General features: G+C 39.1%; 1 protein-coding gene across 1 annotated transcript in view; it reads right to left on the bottom strand.

Annotated features, from left to right (window-relative positions):
* The window catches only part of MCM6 (minichromosome maintenance complex component 6), a 36,389-nt gene extending 11,889 nt beyond the window's left edge, over positions 1-24,500 (bottom strand). Inside the window, exons 1-11 of the mRNA XM_032353826.1 lie at positions 24,294-24,500; positions 20,866-21,012; positions 18,840-18,950; positions 17,486-17,735; positions 14,207-14,372; positions 13,780-13,925; positions 12,596-12,746; positions 9,844-9,985; positions 3,613-3,754; positions 2,788-2,895; positions 1,620-1,775 (exon numbers count right to left, since the gene is read on the bottom strand). Coding sequence (XP_032209717.1) covers positions 1,620-1,775; positions 2,788-2,895; positions 3,613-3,754; positions 9,844-9,985; positions 12,596-12,746; positions 13,780-13,925; positions 14,207-14,372; positions 17,486-17,735; positions 18,840-18,950; positions 20,866-21,012; positions 24,294-24,400 — 1,626 coding nt within the window. The 5' untranslated portion in view covers positions 24,401-24,500. The remainder of the gene's footprint in view (positions 1-1,619; positions 1,776-2,787; positions 2,896-3,612; positions 3,755-9,843; positions 9,986-12,595; positions 12,747-13,779; positions 13,926-14,206; positions 14,373-17,485; positions 17,736-18,839; positions 18,951-20,865; positions 21,013-24,293) is intronic.
* Between the last annotated feature and the right edge of the window lie 260 nt (positions 24,501-24,760).

Raw genomic sequence — 24,760 nt, 5'->3', positions numbered from 1 at the left:
CTCTAGCTGAGGTCATGATCCCAGGGTCCTTGGATCAAGTCCCACCTCTGGTTCCTTGCTCAGCGGGGAGACTGCTTCTCCCTCTGCTTGGTGCTCTCTCTCTCTTACAAATAAGTGAATAAAATCTTAAAAATACACACACAGACGCACTAAAAATAAGCAACTTTCTCTCCGACAGTACAAAAAAAGCACCAAATAGACATGTTAATATGTGAAATAATGGGAACATGGGTCCTACATGCACTATTCTATTTCTTGCAACTGTTTTGTAAGTTTGAAATTATTTTCCATTAAAAAGTTTAAAAGCGGGGCGCCTGGGTGGCTCAGTGGGTTAAAGCCTCTGCCTTCGGCTCAGGTCATGATCTCAGGGTCCTGGGATCTAGTCCCACATAGGGCTCTCTGCTCTGCCGGGACCCTGCTTCTCTCTGCCTGCCTCTCTGCCTGTGATCTCTGTCAAATAAATAAATAAGTAAAATCTTAAAAAAAAAAAAAAAGTTTAAAAACTAAATTAAAGAATCACATATAAACAAAAATATATGAAAATCAGACAACGCCCAGCTATGAGGGTAGAGATGGGGAAGGAGGAGGACTGGGTTAAATATTTACATGGACTTGTGAAGGGAAAAAAAACATAAAAAACTAAAGATCCCCAAACATTCAGATAATGGAATACAGCTTTTATTTAGATAATAAAGTTTCGCTTTAAGCAAGAGGTAATCATTTTGTCTAATCTACTGCAGGACTTTCATGCTCAGTGATTAACAGTATAGCCCATAATGTTAGCTTCCATATAATGTCATTTTGTACTTCTGTGCACATCTGAGCTGTGCAATGTGGCTAAATATTTAAGTCTAGGTATAAGTAACTTTAATAACTAACCAAGTAAATCCACAAGTTTATAGCTAACCTTAATACATTCAAGAACTGGATGGGAAGATATAGGAAGATAAATGACTCATTTGTCATTTTTTTGTCATTTGTCATTGATTTGGTGGAAAAAATTTCTTTGGTATCCCAATTTTTTCTAAGCTTACTTAAAAACAAACAAACAAACAAACAAACAACCAGAAAAAACCAACACCCAACCAAAAAAATCCCTCTAAAAATCTTTAGGAGTATAGCTGGGAGTTAACTGTAATATGTTTCATCTCTTGAGAATTAAAAAAAAAAAAACAGAGGTGCCTGGGTGGTTCAGTCAGTTGAATGTCTGCCTTTAGCTCAGGTCATGATCCCAGGGTCCTGGGATTGAGCCCTGCATTGGGCTCCCTGCTTGGCAGGGAGCCTGCTTCTCCCTCCCCTGCTCCCCCTACTTGTGGTCTCTCTGTTAAATAAATAAACAAAATCGTTAAAAAAAAATAAAATAAAATAAAAAACAGTAGCAAAAACAACAAAAAACTCCATATTCCTTAACACAATTAAGTGGAACCAGCAATTAAAGTGACCTTATTCTGATGTGCTTAATAAACATTTTGTCCAATCTTGTGCCATTCTGAGAGAAATGAAAGTCAGTGCGAACATATGCACCAGCTGTTCGAGAGTACATCCTACAGTCTTGTCTCCTTCAATTAATCAAACTGGAAATAACAAAGGAAGCCAACAGTGACAGTTCACACAGTTACCTCATTGCATTCATCCACAAGTATAAAGAAGAGATCAAATCGGGACATGATGGGAGCTGACAAATTTATATTTTGTTTCAAAGATTTTGATCTGTCATAATGCCCACCAATTGGATTTGCTGCTGCCAAAATGGATGTCCTGGCATTCAGAGTAGCCTGACCACAAAAGAAATCATTGTTAAAGGTTTAAAAAGACAACTGGAATGGCCAATAAACACAAGACAAAATGCTCAATCTTACTCATAATTAACTAAATGCAAACCAAAATATTAAGGCATCATTTTTCACTTACTGAATCATCAAAACTAAAGTCTGATTATGTATAGCAAACAGGTACTCCCATATTAATGGTGGTGATACCACACACACACACTCGTTAAGCCAGCAATCTGTTAGGAATTTATCTTGCAGCTAAGTACAGGAAAATGCATGTTCAAGGATGCTTACTACAATATGGCTTATAATCAAAAGGCTGAAAATGAACAGGAGTCTAGTAAGCCTAATGAACCAAACTGGGGTACAGAGATTTGAAAACCATGTGGTAACATAAATACTAAATGGATCTAATATGTACTGGTATAGAAAGGTCGCCAAAATAAAACTATGAACCTAAATGAGCAAAGAACTAATTTACATGTATTATGCCTACTTATGTACGAAAAATTTCTGCAAGTGCCGTAACTTCTGAACATTTATTGGTGACAGGAGCTGTAGGGAAAGATTTCACCCTTTAATTTATATTTTATTCCACTGCTTAAATTTTCCTTACCTATTTGAATGCATTACTTTTATTTAAGAAGTTTGGTTTCTAAGTTGGTTAAAATACTGTACTTATTATTTTCATTTAAATAATCTACTGACTTTGATTATTTTTTGTTGCAATTGGAAGCACATATTATCAAAGAATACAGAAGCTTGATGGAAATTCTGAGAGGTGAAGTGCTAAAAATTTCACCAATACTTTCTCTGCTTTCTGTCATAGCAACACATTTTCAAAATACCCAAAAAGTACCTATAATTTGGATTAATAATGCTCAGGGCTATGTTTCCCATTTCAATGATCAACATTTCATGTTGAAATAATGCATTTTATCCAAGTGAATGTCTCTAGAACAACACTAGTCTTTAAGCCTAAGGCATGATGCAAAACAGAAGTGAACACACATACCTTTACTCCTGCTTTAGTGATGGAGATGGTCTGCTGTTCCATAGCTTCATGAATAGCAACTTGATCCCGCACATCCATCTTATCAAATTCATCAATACAACATACACCCTTGTAACCAAACAAATTAGCATAAGAAACTGCCTCTGAGATGCCAAATGGCAAACATAAACTCAAGTTTGCTACCACAGAGACCTTTTCATTCTCTAAACAACTCTAAGGTAAGTAAGTAAGCAATCTTAATTTCCTCTACTAGAGTAGGATAGTTTGACAGATTCCAGAGCTAGAAGAAACCATATATGTTGACTCATTTTAACCAAGAGCAAGATTACTTATATTCAGTTATAGTTATATATGGTTACTTATTGCATTCTTATTCAACATCAAAACCTTGTGTAAATCTCTAGGTCAAATATTCTGGCACCTGAGCATTGATTTTAGACTGGGGTAGTGAAGGGTAAAGTTGGAACATAAAGTCTATAAACATAGAGGTATAGCCTATATGCCTTTACAGATCTAACAGATCTATGTCAAATACATGTAAAATGCAAGAAACACACCCATAAAGGTGTCATGGTCTGGAAAGGAACAAATGCTGGGAACTATTAGTCACAGCAAACACAGGCTCAGGGCAGGTGATACATTCCAGAGCTCAGGAAGTAATTAATGATGACAATCTCAATTAAATTCAAGATTAATGAAATTATGAATCATTTACTAAAATGTTTTTTTTTTAAGGGTATCTCTTTAATAGAAAGTTATAGCCCTTTTTGATAGCATAGGGACTATTCTGATTTCTTTATAACCCAAAGTATAAAAGATTCTTACATTATCAGCCAACATCAAAGCTCCAGCTTCAATAACAAATTCATGAGATTCTTCATCTCTTACAACAGCTGCTGTTAAGCCAGCAGCACTGGATGCTTTGCCACTGGTGTAGACAGCTCTGGGACTGAACTCCTCCACATGCCTGTTCAAAGTTATCATATTCATTAACACATGATTATAAGCATCCTTTCTAGAAATGTCAGCCAACAAGCTTATGTCAATCAAAAATTTAAATTTCTTAAAGAACATCTGAGAGAGGTATTAAACATAATCAATTCATAAAAGATATATATATCACAGACTAAACAGAAAGCCTTATATCTCCTTTGGTCTTTCAAATCAACTTAAATACATTCCTGTCAAATGGAAGATGAAGTTCATACACAACAAGAACATCATTTTAAAAGAAGTCTTTAATAATAAAGTTTGGCAGGGTGCCTGGGTGGCTCAGTGGGTTAAAGCCTCTGCCTTCAGCTCAGGTCATGATCCCAGGGTCCTGGGATCGAGCCCCACATCGGGCTCTCTGCTTAGCAAGGAGCTTGCTTCCTCCTCTCTCTCTGCCTACTTGTGATCTGTCAAATAAATAAATAAAATCTTCAAAAAAAAAAAAAAAAAGAAAAGAAAAAGTTTGACAACAATAATCTATTAGAAGGCCTTCCACTTAAAAAACAAGAGGGCGCCTGGGTGGCTCAGTGGGTTAAGCCTCTGCCTTCGCCTCAGGTCATGATCTCAGGGTCCTGGGATCAAGGCCCGTATTGGGCTCTCTGCTCAGCGAGGAGCTTGCTTACCCCCAAGTTTCTCTCTGCCTGCCTCTTTGCCTAATTGTGATTTCTCTCTCTCTCTGTCAAATAAATAAATAAATAAATAAAATCTTAAGGGAAAAAAAAAAAAAGAGAGAGATATTTAAAAAACAAAACAAGGGCACCTGGGTGGCTCAGTGGGTTAAGGCCTCTGCCTTTGGCTCAGGTCATGATCCCAGTTCCTGGGATCGAGCCCCACATCAGGCTCTCTGCTCAGCAGGGAGCTTGCTTCCCTTCCTCTCTCTCTGCCTACTTGTGATCTCTGTCAAATAAATAAACAAATAAACAAAAAATCTAAAAAACAAAACAAGACAAAACTGTACCTGAAATTTATTCCAAAGTAATGGTTGGTTCAAGATCTAAAAATCAACACTATGCTGTATCAACAGAATAAAGGATAAGAAGGATCTCAACAGATGCAGAAAAAGCATGTGACAAAATCCAACACCTTTTATAATAAAAAGTCAACAAACTATAAATAGAGGAGTATTTCCCACAACTTAATAAGGGCATCTTTGAAAACCCACAGCTAACATCATACTTAATGGTAACAGGATGAATTCTTTCTCCCTAAGTTCAGGAACAAGATACAGATGTTCACTCTTGTGATTTCTGCAACATTATACTGAAAAGTCTAGCTGGGGCAATTAGGGAAAAAAAACAAACGGCACCTATATTTGAAAGGAAGAATAACTATCACTATTCCCAGATAACATGACCTTGTAGATAAAAAAAAAAAACCCTACGGAATCCACTAAAATAGAATAAATAAGTGCTTGCGCAAGGTTGCAAGATAAAGATTCACAATCTATTGTATTTCTATACACCTGCAATGAATAAGCCAAAAATGAAAATAAGAAAATGGTTCTATTTACAATAGCATGAAAAAAAAGACTTGTGAACAGATTTAAAGAAGCACTAGCTTATACTGTGAACACTACAAAACACTGTTAAAAAAATTAAAAACCTAAATAAATGGAAAGATATCACATGTTCATGGATCAAAAGACTTAAAATTGTTAAAAAGACAATATACCTCAAATTGATCTACAGATTAATGCAATCACTTAATATCACAACTGGCTTCTTTGTAGAAACTGACAAAGCGGATCCTAAAATTCATGTAGGGAGCACCTGAGTGGCTCAGCTGGTTGGGTGTCTGGTTCTTGATTTCAGCTTGGGTCAAGATCTCAGGGTTGTGAGATTGAGCCCCACACTGGGCTCCAATCTGGGTGTGAAGCCGTCTTGGGATTCTCTTTCTCTCTCTCCCTCTGCTCCTCCCCCTGCCACTCTTGTGCATTCCCTCTAAAACAAACTAAAAAATAAATAAATAAAACATAATTCATGTGAAAACTCAAGGAACCCAAAATAGCCAAAACAACCTGGAAAAAGAAGAGTTGGATGACTCACAGTTCTGATTTTAAAACTTACTACAAAACTATCGTAATCAAGATAGTGCAGTATTGGCCTAAGGACAGACATAGAGATTATGAAATATATCTGAGAGTCTAGAAATAAACCCTGATACTTATAGTCAACTGATTTTCAACAAAGGTGCCAAAAACAATTGAACAGGGTAAAAGAATAGCCTTGGCATTCAACAACTGGATATCCACATGCAAAAGAATAAAGTCCCCTACCTCATATGATGTAAAAAATTAACTCAAAATGGATCAAGGACCTAATTTATTTGTTTTTTATCTGAGAGAGAGTGAGATAGAGAGAATAGTAGTGGGGGCAGGAGCAGAGGGAGAGGGAGAAGCAGACTACCCATGGAGCACAGAGCCTGATGTGGTGCTGAACCCAAGACTTCAGGATCATAACCTGAGACGAATGTAGATGCTTAACCAACTGAGCCACCCAGGCACCTACAGGACCTAAATTTTAAGAGCTCAAATTATCCCAAAGAACTGCAAACAGAGACTTCAACAGATACATGCACATCAATGTTCACAGCAGTCTTATTCACAAATGTCCATCAATGGATGAAGAGATAAAACAAAAGGTGGTAAATCCATACAATTATTATTCACTTTTGTAAAAGAAAGGAATTCTAAGACATTCTACAACATGGATGGCCCCTGAATATTATGCGAAGTGAAATAAACTAGTCACAAAAGGACAAATAGTATATGATTCCATGTATACGAGGGATCTAGAACAATCAAATTTAGAGACAGAAAGGATGATGGTTGCTAAGGGCTGGGACTGGGATGAATGTGAAGTTACTGTTTATTTATTTAAAATGTTACCGCGATGATCTGGGATCTCATCCTTTTCCCTATTTTTAAAGATTTTTATTTATTTGACAGAGAGAGATCACAAGTAGGCAGAGAGGCAGGCAGAGGCGGGGTGGGGGAGTGGAGCAGGCTCCCTGCTGAGCAGAGAGCCGGATGGGGGGCTCGATCCCAGGACCCTGAGATCATGACCTGAGCTGAAGGTATAGGCTTAACCCAATGAACCATCCAGGTGCCCGAAGCTACTTGTTTTTTTTTTTTTCCGAAGTTACTTTTTTAATGCAGACTTTCAGCTTGGGAGATGAAGGAGTTCTGAAGATGAATGGTGGCGATGACTGCACAATCTGAATGTACTTAATGCCACTGAAATGTACATGTAAAAATACTTGACGTGGTAAATGTGATGTATATTTTACAATTAAAAAAGGTGAAAACTTATATACTAATAATGTTCATAGCAGCATTGCTTATAAAAGCCAAAGTAAAAATAATCCAAATGCCCATTAACTAATAAACAGATTATTAAGTGTGGTACATACATATGAATATTAGGTAATAAGAGGACATGAAATACCAGCATGCTCCAACATGGCTGAACCTTGAATACATTATGCTAAGCAGAAGCAGCCAGTCACAATGAATCACAAAGTACATGATTACATCTACAGGAAATGTCCAGATAGATGCAAACATAGATTAGTGGTTGCCTATAGCCAGAAGGGAGAATGAAGGCTGCTAGAGGGTACAGGATTTCTTTTGGGTAATGAATATGTTGTACACTTAGTTTGGTGATGGTCATACAACTCTGTGAATATACTAAAACCACTGAATTGTATAATTTGAAGTGGTGAATTTTATGATATGGAAATTATATTGCAATAAAAATGCAAAAAACCCGCACTAGATATAAAAGGCTATTTCTTTTTTTAATTTAAAGATTTTTTTTTTTTTTTTTTTGACAGACAATGATCACAAGTAGGCAGAGAGCAGGCAGGAAGAGAGGGAAACAGGCTCCCCACTGAGCAGAGAGCCCAATTTGGGGCTAGATCCCAGGCCCCTGAGATCATGACCTGGGCCGAAGGCAGAGGCTTAACCCACTGAGCCCCTAAAAGTCTGTTTCTTTTTTCTTTTTTTTAAAAGATTTTATTTACTTGATAGAGATCAAATAGGCAGAGAGAGGCAGGCAGAGAGAGAGGGGCTCCCCACTGAGCAGAGAGCCCGATGTGGGGCTCGATCCCAGGACCCTGAGATCATGACCTGAGCCGAAGGCAGAGGCTTAACCCACTGAGCCACCCAGGCACCCCTAAAAGTCTATTTCTAAGATAATTGTGTACAATACAATTCTGTTACCAGCAGCAACATTGTGGCACATCTTTTTTGTGGTGGAGGGGAGGTGGGAAGTGGGAACAGAGGAAATGAAGAGAGAAGAATCCCCTTACCCACCTTTTAAAGATTTTATTTATTTTACAGACAGAGAGAGCAAGAGAACACAGCAGAGGGAGAGGCAGGCTCCCTGTCGGTCAGGAATGTGGATGCAGGGCTCGGATCCCAGGATTCCGGGATCATGACCTGAGCTGAAGGCAGACATTTAATCAACTGAGCCACCCAGGCACCCCAGAAGAATTCTTTCAATACATGACTATTATTTTCTTTTTCTTTTCTTTTAAATATTTTATTTATTTATTTGACACAGAGAGAGAGGATCACAAGTAGACAGAGAAGCAGGCAGAGAGAGGGGGGGAAGCAGGCTCCCTGCCGAGCAGAGATCCCGATGCAGGGCTCGATCCCAGGACCCTGAGATCATGACCTGAGCCGAAGGCAGAGGCTTAACCCACTGAGCCACCCAGGCGCCCCCAGGACTATTATTTTCAAATCTAAAGCCTATTCCTTGATACACGTGAAGGAAATAATATTTACTTATAAAATTCCAAACCAACTAAAAATGTTCTCAGTTCTAGAACAGTGCCACGTTACAAATTTCTGAAACAAATAAAAGAAAAGCAGCTTGATAAAGTATGAAGAGCACAAGCTTTGCATTCAGATACATCCGCGTACAAATATTTATGGCTCAGCAGTCACGTGTTAGCCTTGAGAAGTTGGGTAATTTACTAAGTTTCAGATAAGTTTTGTTTGCTTCCCTCCCCCAAAAATGATTTTACAACCCTGTATGGGTGCTGCGAGGATAAGATGGATATACATACACAGCACCAACACAGCAGGTGTTTCAAAACTAGTTGCTATTACTTTGACCTCTAAGTTTCTTAAAAGTTTGAAAGAAAGCAAGTATTTGCTATAGCTTCTTAAAAATAAGCAAATAATTGCTAAAACAGTACACATGCTGGGTTTTTTTTTGTTTTTAAAGATTTTATTTATTCATTTGACAGACAGAGCTCACAAGTAAGCAGAGAGGCAGGCAGAGAGAGAGGAGGAAGCAGGTTCCCAGCAGAGCAGAGAGCCCGATATGCGGCTCGATCCCAGGACCCTAGGACCATGACCTGAGCCCAAGGCAGAGGCTTAACCCACTGAACCACCCAGGCGCCCCATTAGTACACATGCTGTTAAGGTTACCACAACATGCCTCATCCTTACTGCACTGCAACTGGAAAGCATGTCCTATTTAAAAACCTTAAAAATGTATCTTTAGCCTCAGGAATCTCATCCTTAGGGATCTTCCCAAGGGAAACAAAAAAATATAAAAAAATAAAAATTTATACAAATCATGATGTTCACTGTATAGATATCCATAATCATTAAAATAAATGAAGACAGACTAGGAAAATAATTTTGTAAGATATAGTACACCAACAAAAAAACAGTGAAAATAAACATGGAAAATTATTTAGGGCAAATTAAAATTAAAAATATCTATGCTCTGATTTAGAACCATGAAAATACATATTCATGTATTCAAGGACTTATGCAAAGATTATACAAAGACATTATACAAGGATTAAAAGAATTCTAAATGGGATTGGGATTATAGGCAATTTTTTCCTGTTCTAAAAAATTGTAAAATGTTGTCATATTCTGTTAAACAAATTAAGGTGACTTAATCTAAGCAAGAGATATTTTCAGCAGTCTTAATTTATACTCCTACTTTAGTAAAGGCACACTGACTGTATTCTTGGTAGCAGAGAAAGCCTGAAACTATACACACTGTTTTATCCAATGTACCACCTCAGGCAAACACTTACTTGAGAAACTGGCTCTTAGCTGTACTTGGGTCACCAACAATGCAAACATTTATGTCCCCTCGAAGAGAGGTTCCTTCCCCTGTTGTCTTTGGAACACCACCAAAGAGCATCAGCAAGACACCCCGTTTTACTTCATCATTGCCTAAAAAGAAAACACCAGGTATTTTTCAATATGAGGTTAAATAATTTCACAAGAACCTACAAGGCATGTTTACCAATCAAGAGCTGAGAGAGCTGATGTGAAGTGTAAGACTGAATAAAAACATCTGGTGTCTAATCTTGGTTCTTGTTTTGTGAATTTAAAGCCACCTAACCACTGTCCCAATGTTCTCACCTATACCACAGATGTCACAAATGCTGATGCTCACCATCGTGGGAGCCTTTCCTTCTTTTTAAGTCCTACTTCCTCACAAAGCCTTTTATGATGTAGTACTTCTCAAATAACTCCATAAATAAACTATGTCCTCCATAGCACACTGCACTTGCTAGTTCTTTCTAACAGCAGATCTTGCTGTTGTTATCAAGAGTTTGAGGAAACAGCCCATGTTTTACGTCTTTTGCATCACCAACAGTGAATAGTGTTGAATATAAAAACATGACAAATGAACTGCTATGGATTAGATAAGATGCTGACTGTAATTTATGGCTGCTTCTACAAGCTGTTTATGAATCCAATATAAGAAAGAAATGTACAGTAAAAAAACTGGATCTTTAAAAATGTGCTGTTAAAAAACCATTTTTTCTATGCTAATTATTATGACTTTTTGTGAATTCTATCAACTAAGCACTGGGCGCATTTATAAAAACCACCCCTTAAAAGCAGAAAAAAAAAATCCATTCCACAAACAAAACTTCTCTGACTTATGATCTTTGAAACAAGTGTGTTGGGAGGCATCATGGTTTTTAAATAGTATACTTCTTTCATGTTTTTCACTTGAAAATAGAGCTTAAGTTTCCTCTCCTTTGGAGTGGCTGGACTTCCTAACTTGCTTCTAAAAAAACATAGCACACTGATGAAATGAGGGTGTGTAAATTCTGACTAGGTCCTAAGCATTTTATTTCCTCCCTGCTTTGCTCTCCTGGATGCATGATCTAGAGGAAGCCAGCTGCTCTGTTGTGAGAACACTAAAACAGCCCTATGGAAGAGATTTATGTGGCAAGGAACTGAGCTTCCAACTAACAACTAACACTAACAGGTTAAGTCCTTCAGCCTCATAAAACGTTCAGATGACTGCGCCTCCAGCTGATGTCTTAGCTGCATCCTCACAGAAGACTGAGTAAGAAACCACTCAGCCAGAACAACTCAACTAAGCTTCTCTCAAATTCTGACCCAGACTGTATGAGACACGATTTGTTGTTTGAAGCCACTAAGTTTTGGGGATAATTTGTTATGCACCAATAAATTTCTGGGGGGGTTGGAAGTAGAGGTAGATCAAAATCTGGACACCTACTCAATTAAGAGAGGACACTCTAAAATCCATAGGATTACTAACATAAAGGATTTCAGTTCAATTTCATTGGCCAAATATCTAAATAGAAAAAAAGTTACATTTAAATAGTTAAATATACTGGGGTGCCTGGGTGGCTCAGTGGGTTAAGCCTCTGCCTTCAGCTCAGGTCATGACCCTAGGGTCCTGCGATCGAGCCCCACACGGGGCTCTCTGCTCAGCAGGGGGCCTGCTCCCCTCCTCTCTCTGCCTGCCTCTCTGCCTACTTGTGATTTCTGTCAAATAAATAAAATCTTAAAAAAAAAAAAATAAATAAATAGTTAAATATGCCTAAGACAAACACCCATAACCCTATGAGTTCCTGCCGTAACTCCAATTCAGTATGAAAAACCTTCAACACACAAAGGGGATTAAGTGATGGTGAGTAACCAGCAACCAAGAGCCAAGGAAACATAAAGGAAGATACCAGTGAAGGTATAGACACAGTACATATAACCAAAAAAATCACGAAATCTTCTTGGGGGGAAAAAAAAAAAATCAGCATATTAATCTAACATATTAAAATATACTGAAGTACAGTTCTACCCTAAAGCCAGAAAAAGAAGCCCAAGTGAACTTTTCTCTTTTTAAAAAATCATGGTAGGGGCGCCTGGGTGGCTCAGTGGGTTAAGCCTCTGCCTTCGGCTCAGGTCATGATCCCAGGGTCCTGGGATCGAGCCCCACATCGGGCTCTCTGCTTCGAAGGGAGCCTGCTTCCTCCTCTCTCTCTGCCTGCCTCTCTGTCTACTTGTGAGCTCTGTCTGTCAAATAAATAAAATCTTAAAAAAAAAAAAAAAAAAAAAAAAATCATGGTAAAATACACATAAAATTTACTATGATTTTTATGTGTACAATTTAGCAGAATTAAATACACTATGTTTTATAACCACCACCCTTATCCATCTCCAGAACTTTTCATTATCCTCAAGAGAAACTTTATCCATGAAACCCTAACTCCCCATTTCCCTCAGGTAACCTTTTCCCCCACAGGCAACCTCTTTCTACTTTGTGTCCTTATGAACTTGCCTATTCTTGGTACCTCATTTTACGTGGAATCATGTAATATCTGTCCTTTCGTAAATGACTTTAATACCCCTTGTAAGTCCACTAAAAAATCTTTTCATCTGATTTATGTGCTGTAAGAAATCACTTATTGCTGTTTTAAAAAAAATTTAAGTTCTAGTATAGTTAATATAATATTCCTTGCTGTTTCTTAATCATCATTTTGATTTCAAGTTTATGTCACAAATGGAAGGAACTCTTACCATGTATGGTAGGGAACAGGCTGGTACAGAGATTGTGGTACAGATTTTTATCCTGACTCATTTCAAACACTTTCTCCCACTCCTTCACAGTCATTTGGTTCTTAATGCTCTCAGCGGTCTGTTCCTCATCTCGGAGCTCTTTCCCTCCAAACTGAGGGGTGGAGAAGAAAGGAAAACATACTTGCATGGGAACAGTCAATGTAAAGTGAAACATAAAGAGCTTCACTACAAACAAAAAAATAGCCTGGGAGGTTATTCAGAGTCTGCTGATTACAAAGGTTTTTAAAAAAAATCCCCAAACTAGTAAGGCCTAAGTTAATCAAGATACTGAAGAGTTTGTCACTTGTCCAGTGAACTGAAAACGAAAAAGCTAACACGGTTTTAAACTGCTATCTAAATGAATGTGAATGCTCAAGAGATGACCCATAATAAAATGTTAATCACCGATATGAACATAAAGGAACATAGTATTATATTCACCCTTCTTCTTCCAATACTTAACTAATTTCCAAACTTTTTCTCACTGCTTTCCCACTGAGGACACAGAATCAAGTTCTATACCACTACAATACCAGGAATCCATCACTCACAGAAAGTCACTTTACTTTTCAGATCACTACATTTTTCTATTTGTACTTTCTCCAGAAGCTTGATAAGCAACCGCGGTAATCAAAAAACAATAAAATTATACCATGAATATAATCTCTTATCAATGTTCTTAAGGCACTGAGCTCTTAAACATTAAAACAAACAGGTTTTTCCTCAAGGTCAGAAAGACATGAAAAGATCTGGTTTTAAAACTAAAGAATCAGGGGCACCTGGGTTGCTCAATTGGTTAAGCAATTGCCTTTGACTCAGGTCACGATCTCAGGATCCTGGGATTGAGCAGGCTCCCTGCTCAATGGGAGTCCATTTTTCCCTCTCCTACTGCTCCCGCATGCTTGTGCTCATTCACACTCACACACGCACTTTCTCTCTTGTGTGTGCTTGCTCTCTTGCAAATAAATAAAATCTTTAAAAAAAAAAAAAAAAGAAACGAACACAAAAACTAAAGAATCACCCGCCAAGTCAACCAATAACACTGACTAGATAAAACTAGATAAAACTCAGTAGTTTCAGAAGCCTATATTGTGGCAGCCTCAAGGGAGGTCTTTCTCAACCTTTGCTATTCTATTAAGACTCACCCTTGGGTTGGTGGGTGCAACACAGCAGGCAAGAAAGACCAGCCTGTATGAGAGATCCCTAACACCAAGAGCTCGCAGTCCTCGAATGCCTTCTGTCTCATATCCATCAACACCACTTACACGGGAATTAGTTTCTGCACGTGCTCCTGAAAGAACAAACAAGAGTCTGTTTCACAGCTCAAATATCAAAGGTGCTGAGAATCAAAATTCCTTAAATAAACAAAACCTATAAATCCAAAGATTTCATTTAGGCATTGAAATTTTTCAGAATAGTACTTTTTGAGGCAAAATCAGTTTGTCTCTATTCTTATCATACTTCCTTGCTCATCCTGATGGGTAGCCAAAAATAAGACAAGATTCAAGAAGCTGAATGTTCTGTAGTTTTAGGGAATGAGAATTTGTTAGATTTGAGCCGAAGATTACTGACCTGGTGTGCTAAGCTTAGAGACATCAGGCACAACAATGAGAGTCCCTGTAAAGTCACACTTGTCACCAGCTTGAGCTGACTCCACAGCTTCAGCTCTCAAGATCACTTCTAAACTTCGGGGGATACTCCCTCGAGGAAGCTCTGCTTGAGTCTCTTGAATACGAACCTGTAACAATGGCCAAGAAGAGATTATTTTTCAAATATCATATAATCTAAATTAATGCCACAAATATCAACATATTCCATACTCTTAATGATATGCAGACTTCTGACATTGGCCAAAATTCATCTTAAAAATTCTCTATCCTAATACTCCTTCCAGTTTGGTAAGAGATAACACCTGTTTAAAAACTTCACCTTTGGAGGCACGTGGGTGGCTCAGTCGGTTAAGCATCATCTGCTTTCAGCTCAGGATCCCAGGACCCTGGAAACAAGTCCCACACTGGGCTCCCTGCTCAGCAGGGAGTGTGCTTCTCCCTCCATGCTCTCTCTCAAATAACTATATCTTTAAAAACAAAAACAGGGGCACCTGGGTGGCTCAGTGGTTTAAAGGCTCTGCCTTCGGCTCAGGTCACGATCCTAGGATCCTGGGATCGAGCCCTGCATCGGGCTCTCTGCTCAGCATGGAGCCTGCTTCCCCGTCTCTCTCTCTCTGCCTGCCTCTCTGCCTACTTGTGATCTCTGTCAAATAAATAAAATCTTAAAAAAAAAAAAACCCAAATACATAAACAAAAAAACCTTCACCTTTAGGAGTGCCTGGGTGGTTCAGTTGTTTAAGTGTCCGACTCTTTATTTGAGCTCAGGGTCATAAGATTGAGCCCCGCATTGGGCTCTGCACTCAGTACCACTCAGAATGGAGCCTGTTTGTTCTTTACCCTCTGTTCCTCCCCTCACTTTCACCTCTCTCAAATAAGTAAATAAAATCTTTTTTTGTTTTTTTTTAAAAAAAGGTTTTGTTTATTTATTTGACAGAGAGAGAGCAAGAGAGGGAATACAAGCAGGGGAGTGGGAGAAGGAGAAGCAGGCTTCCCGCAGAGCAGGGAGCCCATGTGGGGCTCAATCCCAGGACCCTGGGATCATGACCTGAGCCAAAGGCAGACACTTAACCATCTGAGCCACCCAGGTGCCCTGTAAATAAAATCTTTAAAACAACCAAAAAAAATCCTTCACCTTCAGTAGACTTATCATGATGAGCATGATGAGTTAATATGCGGAACTGTTGGATCTCTATATTGCACACCTGAAACTAATTAAATACTATGTTAACTACTTAGGAATTAAAATAATAAAAATTAAAAACTTCACTTTTACTCTCATTAAAAAATGTTTTCTGCAGGGCATCTGGGTGACTCAGTTGTTAGGCCTCTGCCTTCGGCTCAGGTCATGATCCCAGGGTCCTGGGATCAAGCACTGCCTTGAGTTCCCTATTTGGTGGGAGGCCTGTTTCTCCCCCTCCCCCTGCTTGTGTTCCCTCTCTCGTTGTCTCTCTGTCAAATAATTCAATAAAAATCTAAGATTAAAAAAAGGTTTTCTGGGATGCTTGGGTGGCTCGGTTAAACATATGCCTTTAGATCAGGTCATGATCCCAGTGTCCTGGGATTAAGTCCCACTTTGCTTGTGCTGTCTCAAGTAAAAATGAAATCTTATAACAAAACGAAGAAAGTTTTCCTCCTTGCTCAAACTGACTATGTAAATTTCTGCTCTGTTCGATTTCCTCCAAATTTTGGGGGGAAACTTCATGAAAAATTTCACATACTTCATACATGCCACCTCAACACTACTGTTGGTATTACTTAGACACATATATATTTCTATTGTATTTTAAAGATGTTATGGGGCGCCTGGGTGGCTCAGTGGGTTAAGCCCTCTGCCTTCGGCTCAGGTCATGATCTCAGGGTCCTGGGATCGAGTCCCACATTGGGCTCTCTGCTCAACAGGGAGCTTGCTTCCTCCTCTCTCTCTGCCTGCCTCTCTGCCTACCTATGAGCTCTCTCTCTCTCTGTCAAATAAATAAAAAATTAAAAAAAATTTTTTTTAAAAAGAAAGGTGTTATAAAAATCAAGATACTTTGCCCCTAACTGCTTTAGCATTCATCCCCTAGGAATAAGACCATCTCTTTTGTAACCACGATATTACCACACCAAGACAATTAAATATTTAATCCATAAGGTCTGTTATTATCTAGTCCATCCTTAAATTTCCTCAATTGTGAATAATGTCCTTTATTACAACTGTTTGTTTTTTTCCAAACCAAGACCCAATACAGATTTACACTTGTATTTGGTTGTTATATCATGTTCTTTTTCAAATATTAAATACCTCTTCTCCAGAGTTGTTGGTGGGGTATATGCTTTATATAAACTAAATCCCAGATTGATATTAAAACAGTAAGTAAGGACTAAAAACTGAAGTTAATATTAATTATTTTAGTCTGGTACTCATTCCCCCATGTTTAAATGCTTGAGGTGCTGCAACTTTTCTTTCCCTATGTCCATCACAGTTATAGAATCCTATGGGGACCTGAGAGGCCCTCCACCCACAACCTTCATCCTTTTGCTACTATCCAACTCTTGCCCATGTAACTACAACTGTCTAATTATTAGTCTCTTGTTATATACTACACACCAATGTCCTATTAATCTTCCTTTAAAAAAGAAAAGTGTATCTCCTGAAAATATATTCCCCTTGTTTATCAAAATAGGTCCAAATTTCCCAACCTGAGATTTTAAGGCCCTGATAACCTCCATGCCTCACACCAAATCATCCCTCAGATGATCTCCAATTTGGCTCCTCTACTTCAATCATGATAATCTTCACGGCTATCAAGAAACATGTCCATTTCTGCCTGTCCTTTTATTCATGCATTCCTCTCTAACCACCAACGTGAGGTCTTAAACCAACAAGTTTCTACTTTTTCAAAGTTTTATTAACATTAGTTCTCATTCTTCTTCATCATCATCATCACGTTTACTATTTATCATCATGTTTACTATTTATTCTCTGACAAATACATTTTGTCAGTCTGAAGGTGCTTCCAATCCAACTTTAAATTAAAGGTTGAAACACATTTATATACTGGTAATTAGAATTTGCATCAAGAGTTTTGGGTTTAAAAAAAAAAAAGAGTTTTGGCCTTAAGTCTGTAGTCACATATAATGATCCTCCACTTACATAAAAACCAAGATAACATCACCTAAATAAGCTTATGATAACTACAAGTTCCTAGAGATGAATTATTACCATAAACTGAATCTGAACTACACAGAAGTTAATAAATACCTTTTGAAAATCGACAAATCTTGATTTATTTGTATCCAACAAGAATCTTCTTCTGTTGGCACAAACTGGATTTCGGCAGATGTTTGGTTGTGTGTATTTGAACTGCTGTTCTACATCCTTGATCACTGTCTGACAGTCCAAGCACAGGAATGTTCCACTCACAAGCTCTGGGTGAACGGGATGAGTCCGTACCACCTGCCCACTGATGCGAGTGAGCAAACCAATTCTGGATGAGGTGAGTTCTCGAATTCTGTTTAAAGACAGATAATAAATATTCATTTCCAACCTAAGAAATGTTTCCATTTTAATGAGAGGGTATTCAAAGATAAATTTATGTTAAAACAAACAAAAACAACAAAAAACAAGAAGGAATTCTTTGGACTCTTCTCCAAAAATGATTTAGTCAATGTGCCCATCCCTAAATGAGAAAGTATATGCTTTCACAGTAAAAATCATTAATATGAAAACAAAATAAAAATGCCAAAGAAACGAAATTACAATTATAAAACAGATGATCCCATTTTATTTTATATGCAAATGTTCTCTGCTTACCTACAATTTCTAAACAATCATGTATTAGTTTTATAGTAAAGTTATCATAGGAAAGAAATGGTATACTGAGAAATTCAGAAACACTTCCTTTATATCACAAACTCATTTACATTAAATAACTTATTAATTTCACAAATAATTTCATTAGTGTAAGTTTTCAAAATATCACTTCAATTTCTCCCAGCAAATTTATTCTTTAAATAATAATTGCTAATGAGAAAAAATGTTTTAAAGTTATGCCATTTAAGCTGACAAAAATTTCCAGAGATTCATGTATTTCTGTGACTGTTCACAGTTTTCCTATTTTCTCCCTTGATTGATTTTTCCCCAGATGTCCCCTGAAAGGCGTCCTGAAATATGATATCCCCCAGAAATGTCTTTATTTAACTTACTTCCCATTCCATCTCTCTAGAAAAATGTATTTCTCCAAAACCAAACTTTCTAGATAACTAAGCCTAACTCTTTACACATTTAAGACAAAACCTGTGGGAACCTGGGCCGCTTAGTCGATTAAGTGTCTGCCTTCGGCTCAGATTATGATCCTGGGGTCCTGGGATTGAGCCGTGCTGGGCTCCCTGCTCAGCTGGGAGTTGGCTTCTTCCTATTCCTCTGCCCCACCTCCCTGTTCATGCTGTCGCTCACTCAATTGCTCTCTCTCAAGTAAATAAATAAAATATTAAAAAAAACCAAACAAACAAACAAGCAAAAGCACCCAACAACTAAACCTCCTGAGTTTTTTAATCATTAAGTGATGCCTATACTGTTTGGTGAATTCCTGTTCTTCCAAAGAAGAGTTTCTTACTTGTGTCTTGTAGGTAGGTCTTGGAATGCAACATAAAAATCCTTGGCAAGAGGAATCTCTTTTCGGTCCTTGACGAAGTTTTTCAAGGCCCGACATAAGTAAGGGTAAACTCTGAAAAGCAAACAAATGAACAAAAAACACATGTCATCTTCAAGAGGGCTACCAAGGCCCAGGCCCCCTTTACCTTCCATGTTTACAAACAGCTGAGACTAAGCAATTTCATCTGGCTACAACCAAGCCTTAAAATTTAACTATGCAGGGCGCCTGGGTGGCTCAGTGGGTTAAGCCGCTGCCTTCGGCTCAGGTCATGATCTCAGGGTCCTGGGATCGAGTCCCACATCGGGCTCTCTGCTCAGCAGAGAGCCTGCTTCCCTCTCTCTCTCTCTGCCTGCCTCTCCATCTACTTGTGATTTCTCTGTCAAATAAATAAATAAAAATCTTAAAAAAAAAAAATTTAACTATGCAGAACACTTCTATTGTCTAGTCTAGGTTTATGAGCCTCTTCCAATCCTCTCCTATCCCACCACAAATAGATCTAAGACAAGAAACACAGAAGATAAAATGTTATACCCAAATATCCACTATCTTTAAATTAGCATTTAGCACCGACACTGTAGGTCACTCCAAGATGAATCTACCTGCACAATCTAGGTGGCTTACAATCCAGCAAGACAGTCTCTCAATTGATGCAAGGTCTGGTATATTTTTCTAGGTATAATTCTTGATGGATAAGAAATGGATGAAGGGAGAAATCTGTGTACTGACATGAGAGGAAACTGGCAGAAAAATACCACTTGACTGATTAGACTGAAGTGTCTTTATACACATTCCCGTAGTTGTTGCAGCTTGGTTTGTTTAAGCAGTGGGATCTGAATGTCTTCTGAACAACAAACTACCTTTAGGAGACACAACTGCTACATGCCTGTGCATGAGGTATGAGTACAGGTGTTTCTACAACCAGCCTGGATTTTCCAGCTCCCTCTCACTTGTCAATACAACTTTTCCTGCTGTGCATGCTCACAAAACTCGGCTGCTTATCCCTGCAACCAGTCCTGATGATCAGATATAACCAGAAACACTGAAGTCATCCATCTCCCAGCCCACCAAGTAAAGGAGTAGGGCTGTCTCTCATGACTTCTGGGTCTTCATTTTTCTTTCACAACTGTCCACAATGTTTATTTTAACCTGGTTTTATTTATACAGATTGTCACATTTATTTAATCTAAATGCTGACAAAGTTTTGTTTGAAGAGAAGGTTCTTATTCTATACAGCAATTAAAAGTAAAATGAAAGCCTAAATTATTGTCTAGTTTCTGTCCAAAAGAAATACCATTCAGCTATTAAAATGTTTTCAAGGGACTTTATATGATATGGAAAATTATGTTATACTATTAAGTGAAAGGGCAGGAGACTGTATCTACAGTATGATCTCAATAGTTACATATACCAAAAATAAAACAAAATGTGCCAGAAGATCCTTGGGAAACTCCCGATTTGCCGATCTGCTAATGATGGTTATCTATGCATGATGAGAATATATATGTAATCCCACTATCTGTAAATATGTATGTATTCCTTCTATTTAACTCTACTTTCTAAACTTCCTACAACATACACATTACTTTTAAATCAGGAAAAAAATAAGCTTTAAGAACAATGTCATTACTTTAAAAAGACACCCCTGATCGAGAATAGGATCCACACACTTTCTCAAACACCTATTCCTGGGGGCAAGAAAAAGAATCAAATGAACACAGTAATAGCACTGAATGTCTGACAGAAAGTAAGTGGTCCTCTGAAAACTTGGGAAAACTACATAGAAAGCGTAGGTTTTCAACATTTGCATGTGAAAAATATTCAGCTCCACAAAGGCCTAAACTAGTTCAGCTAAAATGACCACTGGCTGTATCAAAGCACCTCTGTTGACAGCTGGCTTCTGCCTCACAAATGAACACTTGCAGTCCCAGAAGAGCTGGATTCACAGGCTCCATGCCTATTTAGAGTAAAGAAAATTAATGCCCCATACCTATAGAACTCTTCTTGAATGGTGGTAGAAAGTTGTTGGTTAAATTGCTCCAGATCCACAAAACTCACAACCAACGTGTTCCTCTCAGGACGAATGAGCTCTTCTGCTAACTGCAAGTACTTAATTTCTCCATCACTGTTCTGGAACCTGCAGGTACATGCAAGTCAGATTAAATTTAAGAATGAGGAGGTAAAAAGAACAATCTAAATGTCTGATAATCCAGTGTATTGGTTAAAATTCATCAGCTTTAGGGTCAGACAGGTTCACCTTACAAATTGTGTAACTTGGGGCAAGTTACTTATACCCCTTTTTTGAGGGGGGGGAAAAAAAAAAAAGAAATCAGGACATTGCTTTATCTCATAGATTACTGTGAATTTTAAACAAGAATGCCTGTAAAATGCTTTGCCCAGAACACAGAAAAACTAGGCCTTCGGATTTTAATCTGCATTTCCTAATTTAATATTTTCTAATAAAATATGCTAACTATTCTTTTATTATTGTCACATATAATTAAGATTGGAAAATATTAAACCAAGAAATGCAAGGTGAAATCCAAAGATTGTTTCTATAAGGAAAACTACAGACTAGTTGTTAATTTAAAAACATGAATAAAAATACAGAGATGAGGTGCTTCACTGCCCAAGTTCTCAGGAAAACAGAAACATCTATACACGCAACATAAAGGATTATCAAACATTTTTGCTTTTTGTTCTTTTAACATAAAATGCAGATTCATTTTGAGGCAAAAGTCAATTCCTTCTTCAAATATGGCATGTTCTGTTAGATACATACTAGACATCCACCTGCAAAGCATTGTGCCAGATACTTTAAGCTAAAAATGACAATGCTGTTCCTGCCCTAGAATTGACACTCACAGGAGACACTCCTACTAAAGAAGAGATAACAAGACAACCTAAATGTCCACAACAAATGAGTAAAGAAAATGTATACACACACAAAAGAACACTGCTCAGCCTTTAAAGTCTGCTATATGTGTCAACAAAAATGAGCTCTGAGGACATCACACTAAATGAAATAAGCCAATCACAGAAAGACAAATACTGTATGATCTTACTCATATGAGGTATCTAAAATAGTCAAATTGATAGAGTCAAGTGGAATGAGGGTGGCTGGCTGGCTGGCTGAGTTGGTAGAGCATGTAACTCATGATCTCAGGGTTAGAGTTCAAGCCCCAGGTTGGGTGCTGAGCTTACATTAAGTAGACAGCAGAATGGTGGTTGCCAGAGGTGGGAAATGGGGAGGTACTAATCAACAGGCATAAGGTTTCAGCCAAGTGAGACTGAATAGTTAAGCTTTAAGAGATTTATTGTGTAACACTGTACTTACAGTCAATGGTAATATATTAAAATTTGTTAAGAGGGTAGATCTCATGTTAATTGTTCCTTCCACAATAAAATCAGGGAAAAAATGGAGGTATAAGAACTGTGCTGTGGGACTATAAACTAATTCTGCCCAACAAGAACATCTACAAAGACTTCCAAGCATTTTTTTTTTTAATTTTTAAAAAAGATTTTATTTATTTATTTGACAGATCACAAGTAGGCAGAGAGCCCGATATGGGGCTTGATTCCAGGACTCTGAGATCATGACCTGAGCGGAAGGCAGAGGCCCCAAGACTTCAAGAATTTAAAAAGTGACATTGGAATTCAGCCTTGAAAGACCTTGAGAATTTGAAAGAAAACAAACATTAACTGAGGACCTTTGCAATATGGTGTGGTGGTCAGGTGGGGTTAAGAAAGGGATTTACGGGGCGCCTGGGTGGCTCAGTGGGTTAAGCCTCTGCCTTCAGCTCAGGTCATGATCTCAGAGTCCTGGGATCGAGCCCCACATCGGGCTCTCTGCTCAGCAGGGAGCCTGCTTCTTTCTCTTTCTCTGCCTGCCTCTGCCTGCTTGTGATCTGTCTGTCAAATAAATAAAATCTTTAAAAAAAAAAAAAAAAGGGATTTACATGCAAGATGAAATGACTGACAGGTAGATGTAAGTTACTCTACAGAGATAAGGGAAAGTGGTACCTTAGGAGCATAAGGGAAAAACTGATTGGTGCTGACTGAAAGGCTTATAGGGTTTCACAACGGAGTTGAGTCTTTAGCTGGGCTTTGAAAAAATGAGCTGTCAGGCAGAGGTAGGGAATGTAAATTAAATTACGGTTTTAAATACATCAGAATTTCATAAGACAGCAGAATTATTCACAGTAGTAAAAGTGTGGAAACAATCCAAAAGTCCATGGATGAAAGGACAAAAAGTGGTATGTGCATATAGTGAAATAGTCAGCCTTAAGAAGAAATTGACACACACATAAAGAAAAGAAACTGACACATCCTGTTCACATGGATGAACCTTGAAGATAACATTATGGTGGAATAAGCAGGTCACAAAAGGACAAAAACTGACTCCAAGTATATGAATGAGGTTCCTAGAATAGTGACATTCATAGTATGGAGAAGGGTGGTTCCCGGGTGCTGGGGCTGGGAAGGGTTTGGGGTTATGGTTTAGTGGTTGCAGAGTGTCAGTCTGGGAATACCAAAAAGAGTTCTGGAGATGGATGGTGGTGATAGTTGCTTAATAAAATGCATGTATGTACTTCACGCCACTCAACTCTACACTTAAAAACGTTAAGTGGTAACTTTTATGTTATGCATATTTTACAATAAAAAAAAAAAGAATTTAATGAAACAGTCCAAAGTCCATACGCTTAGGGAAAAAGGTGATACATCTGCACTATCTAAGAAAAGTAACGGGTGGCAGTGGTAAAAAGCCAGGCAGGGGAGGTTATGAGAGGCCAAGAGCTTGGAAGGTTAGAAGGCAACTGAAAACAAAAACAAAAACAAAAAAAAAACCCCAAAACAAAAAGTGTTCGTGGGGAAGCAGGAGGCAGAAGGAAAGGGAGGGAGTGTGCTCACTTTCAAGCAGGTTGGAACTCCCCCTCCCCCCAGCATCTGTGTACGTGCAGGGTTCACTCCAGTAGTTTATCTCCATAGGGTCCAGGGGTTGCCCGGGCCCTCGGTGCCCCCAACACGAAGGGGCCTGGCTGTCTGGTCCAATCAGGACTCTGCAGGGCTCCCTTCTCGGTAGCGCTTATCCTCCCCGAGCCTGTTTCCGCACCGGTAACCAGGGCCGACGGGACCACCAGCCTTACAGGCGCTGAAGACGGAATGATGGGACCAAAGCGCTGCTTTCAGAATCTGAAAAATGGCTCCTGGGGAATTTTAGTCCTCCGGGACAGCCCGGCTAAGCCCCAAGTGGGGCGTGGGGCACTCTGCGAGGTGCGTGGCCCCTCGGGTCCCCAACGCACTGCTGCTCCACCGCCCCGGGAGCCGCGAGTCGGCAGGCCCTGGGCGCCGGGGCTCCGGAAGCGGGGAGGGGAAGCTCCGGGAAGTTCCGTGAGGAAGGGGAGCCCGCCGACTTACTCCTCCAAGAAATCCAGGAACAGTTTCTGACACTTCTCGGCCACCTCGTCACGGACTTCCAGGTGCTGGCTGCCGGCGACCGGCTCCGCTGCCGCCGCAAGGTCCATGGCTGCCGGGTGGCGACGAGCAGCTGCCGACACGCTCAGCAGCCACGAGCCGCTACACCACTTACGCGATCGCTTTGCGCGCGCCGCCGCCGCCGCCGCCGCCCGCCCCCTCGGCCCACCGGGATGGCCAGAACCAATCGTGGCGCAAGAGCTCGCGGATTTCGCGCCAAACCTGCCCAATGAGTGCAGCTTCTCCCTCAGCCCCGCCCACGGAGCCGGGATTTCGCGCCAAATGCAAAGACCTGGAGGAAGCGCGCGGGTTTTGCCTTTGCGCCTGCGTAGTGTGGCGGTGTCGCGAGAAGTTTGGCTTCTGGAGCCGATTAAAAGGTTGCATCTCGGCTCGGGTTGTTTTTCAAATGT

The sequence above is a fragment of the Mustela erminea genome, chromosome 8 (genome assembly GCF_009829155.1).
Source record: "Mustela erminea isolate mMusErm1 chromosome 8, mMusErm1.Pri, whole genome shotgun sequence".
NCBI classification, from domain to species: Eukaryota; Metazoa; Chordata; class Mammalia; order Carnivora; family Mustelidae; genus Mustela; species Mustela erminea.
The sequence above is the reverse complement of the archived record's forward strand: the minus strand, read 5'-3'. Positions and strand labels throughout refer to the sequence as shown.